General features: G+C 45.6%; 1 protein-coding gene across 1 annotated transcript in view; it reads right to left on the bottom strand.

Annotated features, from left to right (window-relative positions):
- Nucleotides 1-13868, bottom strand: part of CSMD1 (CUB and Sushi multiple domains 1) — a 1701396-nt gene that overhangs the window by 560142 nt on the left and 1127386 nt on the right. The window contains exon 12 of the mRNA XM_074989136.1: nt 9537-9649. Coding sequence (XP_074845237.1) covers nt 9537-9649 — 113 coding nt within the window. The remainder of the gene's footprint in view (nt 1-9536; nt 9650-13868) is intronic.

Genomic DNA, 13868 nt, shown 5'->3' with positions numbered 1-13868 from the left:
ATAGGAAGGGGTTAATGGGCTACTAAAGTCATATTATCCCAAATCAAGATTACTGTAGCAGGAAAAGGTTCCATGGAGAGGCTTAAAAAGAAAAGGCCTGTGTTGTTAGAAAGAGCAGATACAGCAGATGTGGGGATCTCACTGTGGGAGAGAAGGTTGGCCAGGGCTAGGTCCAGGTTTGTACCTAGTAGATATCCCAGGGGGATATGCAAAGTTTATGCTGTTTTATCTCTTTTTCATTTTTTTAAACTTTAAAAGTCCTAGAAGGGATAGAACTTTAGGGAAATAGCCTGAGAGCTAAGTCTCTGCCACCCAGAAAAGGTTGGAAGGTGAGCAGAGCCATGGGCTGTCATCTGGGGAACTGAGGATAAGTGGTTGCTGGAAGAGGGTGCATCCTATAATATATATATTCTAAATCTCTAGCTTTTTACCCAAGAAATTTTAGTGTGTCTAACATAAGGTCCTGTTTTCACTACAGAGCAGCAGATCATAAGGAAAAATATAGTACAGTAAAACATACATATTATCATTTGAAAATAATATTTTGTCAATGCCATACTAAATTCCAAAAACATGCTACCTTTCTGTATACAGTGATATACCCTATAGTTCCCGTGAGATACTGAGAATGCCTTTGAAGACAATGGAACATTAGAGGAAGTTGAGACATTCATTATCTTGCAGCTGTGGGAGCTTCATTGGTATCATTTTGTTAATATCATAAAATGAGAAGTTACTCCAAGATTTTGCCCTAAAATCATCACTATTACAAACAAAAAACCTCACTGTTGATTATCAATCCGAAACACAATAAAAAGACACCTGTTTTAGAAACAAAACATAATAGCTGTTCCTGCTGAAGTCAGAGAAAGTTTGCCATTGACTAACACAAAGCAAGGATTTTCACCAAGGCCATTAAATATGTTCTGTATCTTCAGTATCATGTGGTATCTCTAGAAGAACAAAGTATATTTGTCTTTACCGTCTGAACTGCTGAAAGATTCTGAACATTCTACTGTTTGTGAGGCCATTCAGGGACAGACTCTAGGGAAATGAAGACTTTCAGATACAAATGACAAGAGTTCAAAGCAGTAACCTATGATACCGCCTTATTCTTCCTTAATCTTCCATACAATGTACTTAAAAAAAAAAGCCTAGACAAGACTATTAGTGATTGGATGGTGTATGGGCTTCAGAAATTGTACATATCACAGGGACAATCTTTTTTTTTTCTTATCTTCATTCTTAAACATTCTGAAATACTCTTTAAAATAATATTTATTAGCCCTGATCAAATGATATTTGATGGATGAAAGAGCAAAGATTTGGGTTTGATTTGTATTTTTGAAATCCATGAGGATGCTTTTAAACAACAAGCCGTAACAACCAGTGGAACATTCTCTACTTTCAGTTACACAGGCAGAGATACTGAAGACTACCATTAAGTATCAATTTCAAAATAAATTAGTATTGCATGTAACATGACAATTAGACACTTGATAAAACATATGGAGCATCACTCAGTTCCCAATATTTTAAGAAAATAAAGCTGCCAAAATAATTCTAATATAGTAATTATATTGAAAGCAAGTAACCAATGAAGTAATAAATAATGTTATTGTACTATATCTAAAACTGATTCTTTTCACATTTCTACACAGCTCCACCCAATTCTGACTGTAACACATTTTCTCCATATTATCACAAATGAAATGTAAGTTATTGAAAAGCAGCAGGCTATCAAAAATTTAATTTGTAGAGAAAAGGAAATCAAAATATACAGCCAATATCTGTTTAAAAATCATATTCTAGACCTTTGTTTTCAACACTGAATATATAAAGAACTAAACTTTAATTTTTTGCATTTTTGAAAAGAAAAGCACATCTCAATTACTATAAGGTTTCTGCATAGTCATACCAATTTTTTCCTATGGAATCTTGTGGGAAGTTATTTTCATGTTTACAGCCATTTCCAGAGACAGCTTCCACATACCAAAAATATCCATTTTTCAAATTCTATGCCATAGGTTTCTAGAAATGAAACCACAGGGAATGTGCTACTTTATTTAACTTTTGGCTGATTAAATTAAACAAAATGAAAAATCAAAATTCAGTAAACAATTTCTAATTGTGGGAATTTAGTAGGAATGAAAACAATTCAAAATATGATAGTTATTGAAAAGTCTTCTTTTATAGATCTTGCAGTATTAGGCCTTTTTTCTCACCAGGGGATTTTTTTTATTTTTGTCCAATATTAACACTGTCACATTACCTCTAAAACAAAGTACTCTGTTGCATGGATGGTGGCATTTAATCAATCTGCTATCCATTTCACTTATATCATAAACAAGATTGTTTCTCCCTTCTTATGCATGCCACTTGATTTTCCTAATGCAAAACAATATCAATACAGCTATATATGAATAGTTTTTTAATAAACAAAGCTTCCACTTGCTATTCTGAATGAGCATGCGAATTGCAATTTCAGTGTTGCATGCAATAAATTCTGTTCCACAGAGTACATCAGACATTATAATATGGGAGCAACATCATTCCTGTGAATTTAAAGCAGTTACCACCAACCATAGTTCTTTGAGGAGTAAAGCCACGACATACTCAAGTGTGAGAAGCAGCCCGGTAACAAAACTGAGTATAAGAATTTTTTTAGAAAAACAGTGCTTTTGGCAACTGCAAAAGACACCAGAGCTGCATCTATACTAGCATGGTCTTTTGAAAAGAAAATCAAAAAACGGGGGCACTTTTGAAAGAGCACATGCAGTGCCTACACACAAAATGCATCCTTTTGAAAGGAAATCGAAAGAACACAGCACTACTTTCAAAAGTCCTCCTCTGATTCCGGGGCAGGAAGAGAGGATCCTTTTGAAAGAAAATGTGTGTAGATGCTCCATGGCTGCTTTTTTGAAAGCACTGGTCAGATGGGGCACAGAGATGCCCTGGCCAACAGTAGCAGGATTCTGTGCTCCCTGCCTTGGGCTGCCCTTAAAGCTGCATGGACCCAGAAACCCCATGGCAGGAAGTTGAGACCATGTGAGCAACGCAGTCATGAGCTCCATTAAGCACGTTCTCATGGTCACCTACAATCAATGAGCCAGCAACATGGGTATCAGCCAGCTGCCCCAGGAGCCCCAGCCCTGTCCTGCTCAGAGTACTCTTACGGCTCACAGAGGCCCGCGTAGGCTTCAAAAAATGGGTCTCCTCCAGGATGTGACCTCCAAGGCCTCTGGGAGGAGAAGGCACTGAGGGAGATGGGCAGCAAGTGACACAAAATGTGTGCCTTCTCCCAGCTCCCCACTGGGCTGGTCACCCAGGGACACCCTGCCCACACCCCTGACCAGGTGAGAAGCAAGGTCAAGGAGTTGCATCAGGGCTATGCCTAGGCCCATGACTCCACCAGCCACTCAGGGGCAAGACCCACATCCTTCCCCTTCTATAGGGAGCTCTGAAGCCTCCTGAGGCCCATGGACAGCTCCCCCTCTCCATGCTGTCCTGGACACCATGGCAGACAAGCCACTACCTGGGGACATAGAGGAGGCTGCATTCCCAGGCAGCACCACCCTGCCTGAAATGGAACTGCCCACAGAGTGGTCCAGTGAGGAGGGGACCTGGTCATCAACCTCAGGTCATGGTCATCCAGCCAGGCATCCCCAGACCTCAGCAAGAAACCCTCTGGTAAGTACCTGGTGAGGGTATATCCTGGCTCACCGGGCAGGGCACTACAGCCACCAGCAGGACACCCACATGCCAAGTAGACTAGGGCCAGACACAGCTCATCTGGCCATGATTCATGGCATTCCGTAACAGCCACTGGTGACATTTGGCACCTGGTCCCATGGACAGCACCATGAGCCACTCACATGGGGAGGGGGTTGGTGGAGCGGGACCGCACATGGGGCTGGTCCCACAGGGACAAGGACCACATCAGCACTAACAATCCCCATGGCTGCCCTGCTGTTGGACAGGGGGTAGAGGCCTGCTGTCCACAGAGAGAGCGACCCCTGGGACAATGGTGCAGGATTGACATGCCACCTTTTTGGGTAGAAGGGGCCTCTGGAAGAAGCACGTCCTTCTGGAAGCGCCCCCGGGAGCTGCGCTTCTACACGGCATGTTGGAGTCCGGAAGAACAGTCTTCTGGACTTCAAATCATGTGACATTATGCTAATGAGGTGCAGGGAATTTGCATCTCACCTCATTAGCATCTTTCACTCCATGTATTAGCATAGAAGTGGCCTTTGTAGAAACTGCCTTTGTGTGTGGACATGCTTTTTCAAAAGATGGACTTCTGGAGGATATCTTCTGGATGATCACCTTTCAAAAGCATGCTGTAATGTAGATGTAGCTCAGATGTTTGGACCTGAGGGTACAGAGGATTGAGTTGAGCTCTATGACTTCAGTTCCACCCATTAAGCCCTAGAATCTTGGGACAGTGTAACTGAAGGAAACAGAAATGTGGACAGGAATTACATAAAGACAATTACCTTAGTTACAGCCATCTAATATATTGTTCTTTCATTTACTGGCATTTGTATATTCCCATTTGTGGAAGTTTAGCTAGGAGTATAAGCACCAGGAAAGTGGGTTAGAGAGTTCTAATTAAACATATTGCAGAATAGCCATCTCAAAGCTAGCCTTAGTCCAGAATGGCAAATAGAGACAGTATAGTGGAATATCACTGTGTAGTATATTCTTTGTTCCAGCACTGTATGCATCTGATATGAAAGTGGTGTGAAGGCAAACTAAAGCAGCACTCCAGGCTGATAGGAATGAATTGTAAATACACCATGTATTTGGAATTTAAATAAACTATAACATGTTTGAATACATAATCTAATCCAACCAGAAAGGACTGGGGCAGATATGACATTTTATTTTACATTGTTCTCTACAAATTATCCAAGAAACTTCTTAAGTCATCCAGTCTAGCCAAACAGGCCCGAGAATTCATCTTAATTTCTCAATTATGGAGCCAAGTTGGAGCTCTAAAGATTGTGGAAAGAAAACTTGAAGCTTCATGGTATGATTTAAGTAAAACTCAGACACTATCTTGGGCATAAATTTCAAATAAGGATGCAGGCAACTTTGTCCTTGTGAAAAACAGCAATGAGAAGATGAGCCGTTAAAGTATGCAATTCTCTTTTCTTTCAGAAGTAACTGTGATCAAGAAACCTGTCTTTGAAGACCAGCAAAGTAAAGGGATGTCCCCTAAAGACAGTCAATTAACTTCATTACCACTAAAATGAGATTCTTTGCTGGAACAGGTTCTTTGACTGGTGGAAAGGCATGAAGCAGAATCTTTGATGACTCTTCTGACAGTGTAGTGATTGAAGATTTTACATTTGTCAACAAAAGGGAGATATGCTGAGATGGCTGGTGCCTTTGATCAATGACAAAGAGAAGCTGAGAGACTTCCTGTAAACAGTCCAAAACTGACATTGGAGGATGCAATAAAAACTATGTATATACTGCCATCAAAGAAGACTTTTACATTTTTGGGAATCAGTTCAAACTAGATATTTCTTTGTATTGCAATGATGTAAACTGAATCTCCACAGGGCATGTTAAATCAATATACTGCTACCATCCTATGATCTAAGGACAGATGCAGAATAACTCAAGATTGAGATGCAGAGTAAGACCACCTTCTTGACTCGGAAGGTCTAGGAATAACATTGTCAACAGTGTATTCACTGATGTTCAATGAAAACTGAGATTATTACCACATCCAGGAAGAACTTTGGTGCCACAGTAAAATCAAAGAACAACCCTCTGTGGTAGCAGTGGCTGTAATCCAGGAGAAAAAGATGGATTTCATTCTCTGGACAGATACAATACAATACCCATCTCTAGATCAGGATGTTGGAGCCAATCTCACAGGGAAAGAAAGATGAAGTGAATCAGAATGTGGAAATTATTTTTTCATGTTCTTTTTGGAGGGCTGAGAATGCATCAACAAAAGTCCTTTTATAATGTCCTGCTAATGCTAAATAGAGTCATAGATCCCAAAGCCAGAGAGAAATCCATTTCTGAGCAGGGTTTCTATTTTCATTGTGAGTAAAACTGTACTATGTATTCACACTGCATTGTCTTCAATACCCAAAAATCTGTAATAATTCTACTTCTTGCTACAGGGAAAAAGACAAAAATACGGTGCAAAAGAATGTGAAGAAGTGGAGGTAGGTGAAATAGAAGTCAGGACCATGTCCCCAGGAAAGCACTGAGCTGATTAGGTATGCAAGTTTAATGCACAGCTGAACAGCCCTTCAAGCACATCTCAGCTTAACGTCTCCCCTTAACTTTCCTATTTTGTTGCTGATACAGTTGAGTCTGCTGTAATAGCAACAGCGTATGAAAAGAGACAGAAGCTTCTGAAAACTGATGAAGTCTGTTTTTTTCTCTTTAACAAGTCTGGGTCAACCCCAACAATAAAGCAGTAAGCTTGAGCTCTCTTTCATATTCTTGTGATGCAATCTAGATTTTTTTTAATTATCAACCTCAAAGATTTTTTTTCCTATTTTGCTTTAAATCACTACACAGGCTATATAACACAGTTCATGCAGACATATCTGAAGTATATTTATAACTGATGTGGCTTTCCATCATCTTATTTTGCTTATCAAGGAGATGGCAAGAGTCCAAAAGCTAGAAGAGATTCTGAATCTCAGTGACCCAATATTTAACAAGAATATTCAGTGTTTCTGAGAAGTATGCTTTTCTGTTGAAAGCCTGTGTTAGACTGAGTAAAGTGATCAAAAATGGAGACCTGTGTTTTGTCATTAACCAGTGAGAGCAGAGCAATAGAAGTCAGTCATATAAAGAAGAAGCAAACTCTCTGCTGTGTCATGTGATCCAAATGATCAGGTGCCCAAGTGATAGTGGATGCAGACTCTGAATTAGGTATGCTATTCCTAGCAGCATGTAACAGCTCTTCACAGATAGAAGAGGTTATCTTCCCCCTTTCTTTGAACTGCAAAGAAACAATAAGTCTCTTCTTGAACTGTGTGCACCAGCTATCCAAACTCACTATTTCAGGAACAGTCTGTAGTTGTCAAATTATGACATTAATGCAGGCATGATGTTCCATCAAGAGAAGCAGCAAACACCAAGGTTCTTGCTATATAGCAGATGAAATGACATAAGCTTTTGCTTTATCACCATCCAATTCAGGCAATTATAGTGAAGAAAATGGACTGGTTTCACCCAAGCTGATAATGAAAGAAGAGGGAGTTATGTCCAATTTCCAGATTTCTTTGAGAGAGATGAAAAGAAACAGGATTCTCAAGTGCAAGTTCATGCCAATATTGTCATGGATTAAAATAGGATTCATCTGAAAGGTGTCAGAATAGGTTAGTGCAGAGATGAAAGATTCCCCAAAATCATGGCACCTGGTGGAAGAGAGAGAACTATGTCAGACACATTAGTGTTAGTTCCAGGCAGAACCTAGCACCTTAGACCTCTCAGCAAGAAGGTTGCCCTCACCCCAACAGACCTATATGAGAAACCCAATTTCCATCAAAATTATAGGACCAGGTATCTTATATCCTGCAAGGCTCATGCTTCTTCTCAGGAGGTTTCAAAACAGGTGAAGGGTCATTCTGGTTCTGCAACGGACATGACCTTCATTCAATATTATTAATGCTACTAATCATATTAATAATTGTAAAATAGAAAAAGCTGAGATACATTGATAGATCCTGAACCTGGAACTAGCTTCAGAAATGCAGAGACAGGGGATAGTGGAGGCCACATGACTTCTTATATCCTTGGTTCCAAAGTTTTGGTGTCCTGAGAGGTCAGTTAAGTGATGCTATTGTTCACGGATTTCCAAAACTTCCCAGGGCTATGTGGCACCAGAGAATCACACACAGTAAAATCTCTATTATCCGGCACCCTTGGGGAATTGGGGGTACCAGATATTCAAATATGCCAGATATTGTTGTCCCCACTGCCACGGGCTGGCCAACTCACCCCACAGCAGCCACTGCTAGCTGGGTAACCAGACCCACAGCTGCTGACCCATGACAGGCTGGTTAATATAATGTACTGGTTATTCAGATGTCAGATACCCAATCTTTTACTGTACCACTAATTGTAGTATACAGCTTGGAGAAGAAATAACTACTGTCTAATAATCCTTTTATAATGTCTATAGGATAAGAGCTTGAAAAGTTCTTAAAAATAACACTGACAAAGTAATTATTAGATAGGAATTGTTGCATCGTATACTGAGAACATTCTTCTTGAAGAAATCACCAATGATATCTGTAACTGTTTCTTGCGGAAACTAAAACATCAGAAATAAATCAGGCATTATACCACTTTGTAAAGATCCATCCTGAGCTGCAAAGTCTGAGCCGCAGTTTATCATAAAAAGCGTTCAGTTAGAAATAACATGGTATATATTAATACCAGGTTATATAGTTTGTCCAGCATATAACAGTCCAATTGATATCTCAGACGCCTGATAGTCTGACATTACTGAAATGCATACGTGTATATATATATTTATATATATAATATAGTATAGTATTTATCAGAGGGGTAGTCATGTTAGTTTTATCCACAAAAACAATGAGAAGTCTTATAGCACCTTACAGACTAATAGATATATTGGAGGATAAACTTTCACGGGCAAAGACCCACTTTATCAAATGCATTCAAACACATAGTTCTGCTGCAAGCTCATGTTACAGAGGTCCTTATGTGATTGATGTTGAAGTATCATGAATTTAACGAAGCAGAGGGTCTAATATTGCCAGCCACAATAAATGCATGTATTCTGTGGTTTATATGGCAGGTATATCTTTTGTTAAATATGAAAAGAGCCTCTTTAGTGTATGAAAACAATATTAATGTTCTACACATCTGAACTCTGTGTTGATGGTCAATAATACTAATCAAAATTTGCAAACTTAGGTATCCAAAGTATTTCCACACTTCAGAACGTAAATAAAAGTTGCCTGATTTCCAAAAGCGATGTGGACATACAGCTTCTATTCACCGTTGAGTCACATGAGTTTGAAAATGTTGGCTTTCACTTTTGTAACAAAGGTATTCTGAGCTACTCCAAACCAATATTTCCTGAGAGGCATTGTGTAACACCAGACCAGCAATGATGGGAGCTTTTAAGGACAATAGTGACATAAAAATTTGCATTAGGCCCCCTGTGTCAACACAATAGCAGATACCACTCTCCAGCTGCCCTGCTGCAAAGGCAGAGCAGGGGGATAGGCAGCTGCTGGCAGGCACCCAGGTGCAGCAGCAGAGAGCTTGGGTGTCTGAGAGCATCCCCAGCCTCTGCCTCGTCTGCTGGGGCATGCCACCTGGGGAAATATAGGATACATAGTCCTCTACTGGAGCAGCTATTACCCAGCAATAAGTTGCCACTGCCTTGCATTGCCAGGCTCTTTTTTTCCACTTCGTACCTGGCCAGGAGTTGAGGCACATTCATATATCTTTTTATGTGTACGAAAGAATCCTACATTATGAATGTAAATGAATTAATCTAATTTGGTTCATACCTTGATAAACAGCTTTGAATCCTGGGGAGCCAATGCTGTCATCAGACTGTAAATGTAGCCACATCTGGTTGCTCATGCTCACAATAAGGTCAGGAACACTGGAGCCAGTAAGTCTGCAGAAAGGATACACCACATAGTTATTTCTACATGCATGGGTGATATAGATGAACAGAAAATATATTTGGATGTTAAAATAATATTTACAAATTTTATTATTCTATTGTTCCAAAAGTCAACATTTGGTACTAGTCCATTCACACCAATGAAATAACTGATATTTCATATAGCAATGTATGATAATTGTTTTCAAATAAAGACTTTTTAAAGGCAACTGTTCTTATGAAATAGACAGTAAGTAAAACAATGTTTGTGGCATGATGTGCTTTTTCAGTAAGCTTTTACACACTCCAATAGCTTTGAACACTTCAGAGTAACAATAAAAATAGCAAGTATCCTCTAAGGAACTAAAATTCTTCTCAAAGTAGGAAAGACTATGAATCAAGAAACTTTCACTGCAGGGTTAATATCAAGGACTTCAGAATTGGATTGGGGAAACAGTTATTTTTGAAACTGAATGACATAAATAGCTTTTGCTTAGTAAACTTTAAGTAACTCAGTTGTTATTTAGGGGAATATGCAAAGATTCATAAGATATAAAAAGTCAGCAAAATATGGGTGAAATGGCAAATTCTTAATGATCAAGCAGATGGAAAAGAACCCTCAGAGTTTCACTAAAACATTTTTTTTTTATTTTATTTATTTAGATTTGCACTGGTGGGAGACATTAGCCGTGTCTACACGTGCATGCTACTTCGAAGTAGCGGCACTAACTTCGAAATAGCGCCCGTCATGGCTACACACGTCGGGCGCTATTTCGAAGTTAACTTCGACGTTAGACGGCGAGATGTCGAAGTCGCTAACCCCATGAGGGGATAGGAATAGCGCCCTACTTCAACGTTTAATGTCAAAGTAGGGACCGTGTAGTTGTTGCGCGTCCCGCAACGTCGAAATTGCCGGGTCCTCCATGGCGGCCATCAGCTGAGGGGTTGAGAGACGTTCTCTCCAGCCCCTCAGCTCAATGGTGGCCACATGGAGCGGCCCCTTAAAGGTCCCCTCCCCCTCACTTCCCGTTCAGGAAGATGAGGGAACGTGCAGGCGGCAGCCCAGACATGCGGCCAGCCTGCATGTCCCTCAGCCACCCACCCAGCTGCGATGGCTGCCCGGCAGCCCCCCCAGCACCCCCAGGGGACCCCCCCCAAGGGGAGCCAGCCCAGCCAGCACAGCCAGAAGGGCAGCCAGGCTGGCAAGTGGCAGCGGGGCCCCTCCTGGACGGAGGCCGAGCTGCGGGACCTGCTGGGGCTCTGGAGCGAGAAGGACGTGCTCCAGGTAATGGGGAGCAAGAGGCGGAACGTGGATGCGTTCGCTCGGCTGGCCGACGGCCTGGCTGCCCGGGGTCACCCTGCCCGCACTCCTGATCACGTCAGGAGTAAGGTGAAGGAGCTGCGGCAGGGCTACTCCCAGGCCTGGGATGTGGCCGGCCGATCTGGGGCCGCCCCCATCACTTGCCCCTTTTACAGGGAGCTCAGGGACATCCTGGGCCCCCGGAACACCTCCTCCCCTCCGGCCACCCTTGATACCTCGGCCAACGAGCCCCAGCAGGCCCTGCAGACGGAGTCCGCCCCAGAGGTAATCCCTGCACACCGGGGGCCCCCCCCGGAGCCCAGCCCCGGGACATCGCAGCAGGAGGAGGAGGAGGAGGAGGAGGGGGGCTCCTCCTCTGCAGAATCCGGGCTGCAGATCGTCCTCCTGCCATCCTGGAGCAGCAGCCGGGCCTCCGCCCCCTGGGGATCTCCAGACCGTGGGAGCAGACCAACAGGTAGGTACCCTCCTCTGGTGTACACCCCTGGGCTTGAGGGGCAGGAGGTAATAGATATGTGTCCAGGGCCCCCCACATGCTCACATGGCCACAAGGACAGCAGGGCCATGGCCCTCACAGCAGTGCATCAGCCCCTGCCCCCCCCCACCCCGCACGACAGTGCCATGCCCCATCTCTGGACCAGGGGGGAGCGGAACCTCGAGGGGCCCCCAGAAGGAGGGGGTGGGACACCCCACAGCAGCAGCATGTGATGGAGTGGGGGGAGTGCAAACGGGAGACTCAGGCTAGATATGAGCAACAAGAGCCGAATAGCTCCCAGGGGCAAAGGATGATCGTGGGGCTACAGCTGGCAGGTGACACCTCTTCCCTGAACAAAGAGGAGGGAGGAGCCGAGCTGGCTTTGAATTGGGGGGGAGGGCGGGGGCCACAGGTAGAGGCTAGGGGAAGGGAGAGCTGGAAGGCAGCCAGCCTGAGGAGGGGGAAAGCTGCATCCCAGAGGGGCACCCCTTGGGGTCTTCTCCCCACAACGGGTTGGAAGGGCTGTCTCTTCCGACAGCTGGTGCTGTCACTCCTGGGAGAAACTGGGCATCTGCGGCCTGAGAAACCTCTCCTGCTGTCAGACCCTGCGGGGTGAAGTGAGAGTCACTCCCACCAGGGGACGGGGTGCAGTGCAGGGGGACCCCTGAACCCCATCCATCACAGCAGCATCTCCCGGGGACGGGGATGGGGAACCTGCAGCACAGGGCTGGGGGTACAAAGGCCACGGCTCGGGGCCCACACTAACGCCTGTCTCCATTCTTCTTCCCCCCCTCCTCTCCTGTGTCCTGCACCTGCACCATCAGAAGGACCGGAAGAGAGCGCCGGTGAGGCCTCAGTGGTCCTGGAGAGTCCTCCGGGACCATCGCTCCAGGCCAGCCCCTCAGCCAAGGACCGACCGGCCCCACGGTGGGCTAGACGGCGGACCCCGCACCACCACCAGCCGACGGCGACGGACCCCCAGCTGCTGGCCATCCATCGATGGCAGCTGGAGGTCGCGGAGCAGCACCTGCAGCTGCAGGAGCGGGCACTGGCCTGGCGCCAAGAGGCATGGGGGCCTACATGGAGACTTTTAACCGCCTGGTGGACTACCTGGACCCCCATGCCGCGCCGGCCGCCACAGCGCCCACTGTGCCTGCTCCGCCAGCCGCACCACCAGCTGCTCACCATCACCGTGCCGTCCGCCATCGCCCCGCCACCCACCGCCGAGGGCCGGAGCGCCGAGGGACCCCTGGAGCCACCTGAGACTTGCCGGGCATCATATGTTCTGGTCTGGCCCGCCCCCAGCCAGCCCTGGACAGGGCTGCGACCACGGCGGGGCTCCCGGCCGGCCACACCCAGTGCTGGACTATAGGGGTGAGGGGCCCGGGACGTGGCCCCCCCCCCTTGTATATAGTTTAAACTTATTATTTGGTGCCCCCCGTTTGCCCCGTCCCCCCCATGTAAATAGGTCTCCCCTTTATCCTCCCTGGTTTTCTTTTTATTAATGAGGACACTTGTTTATTAGTATTGTTTTATTTGTACACATTAGTTTGTTTCCACATGTTTGTATATAGTTTGTTCTTGTTTCATATATTTACAGTTAAAAAAAAAAGTTCTGAAAGAAAAAGAAGTTTAAGTTCAGCCACAAGTGAGTGCTGTCATTTGTCCAGGAAAAGTGGGGGGGGGGTGCGGTGGGGTGCTCCTTGGTGTGGGCGTTGGGGCAGGAGTGTGGTGGAGGAAGGGGCGGGCAGTGGGGGGCCTGGGCAGAGTTCACCCCACGGCCTCATCGTTGAAATGGGCCCGCAGGGCCTCCCGGACCCGGGTCCCTTCGGGGTCCACCTGCCGACTGGGGGCAGCAGGTGGCTGGACGTCTGCCCTGCCGGCCTCTGCAGCCCAGCCCTGGAAAAAGGTCTCCCCCTTGCTCTCCACCAAATTGTGCAGGGCGCAGCTGGCACCCACAATCTGGGGGATGTTGTTGGGGCCCGCATCCAGGGGGGTCAGGAGACATCTCCAGCGTCCCTTCAGGCGGCCAAATGAGCGCTCCACCACCTGGCGCGCGTGGTTCAGGCGCTCATTGAAGCGCTCCTGGCTAGCGGAGAGATGGCCCGTGTACGGGTGCATGAGCCAGGGCCGGAGGGGGTATGCCGCATCTGCAATGACGCAGAAGGGCATGGTGGTGTCCCCCAGAGGGATCTCCCGCTGGGGGATGTAGGTCCCCGCCTCCAGCCGGAGGCACAGGCCCGAGTTCCCGAAAACCCGGGCGTCGTGGGTGCTGCCAGGCCAGCCCACATAAATGTCCTGGAAACGTCCCTGGCTCTCCACCAAGGCCTGGAGGACAACAGAATGGTAGCCCTTGCGATTCAGGTATCGTCCTCCACTATGGTGTGGGCTGCGGATGGGGATGTGAGTCCCATCCAGAGCCCCGAAGCAGCTGGGGA

Source organism: Carettochelys insculpta, chromosome 3, assembly GCF_033958435.1.
Source record: "Carettochelys insculpta isolate YL-2023 chromosome 3, ASM3395843v1, whole genome shotgun sequence".
NCBI classification, from domain to species: Eukaryota; Metazoa; Chordata; order Testudines; family Carettochelyidae; genus Carettochelys; species Carettochelys insculpta.
The sequence above is the reverse complement of the archived record's forward strand: the minus strand, read 5'-3'. Positions and strand labels throughout refer to the sequence as shown.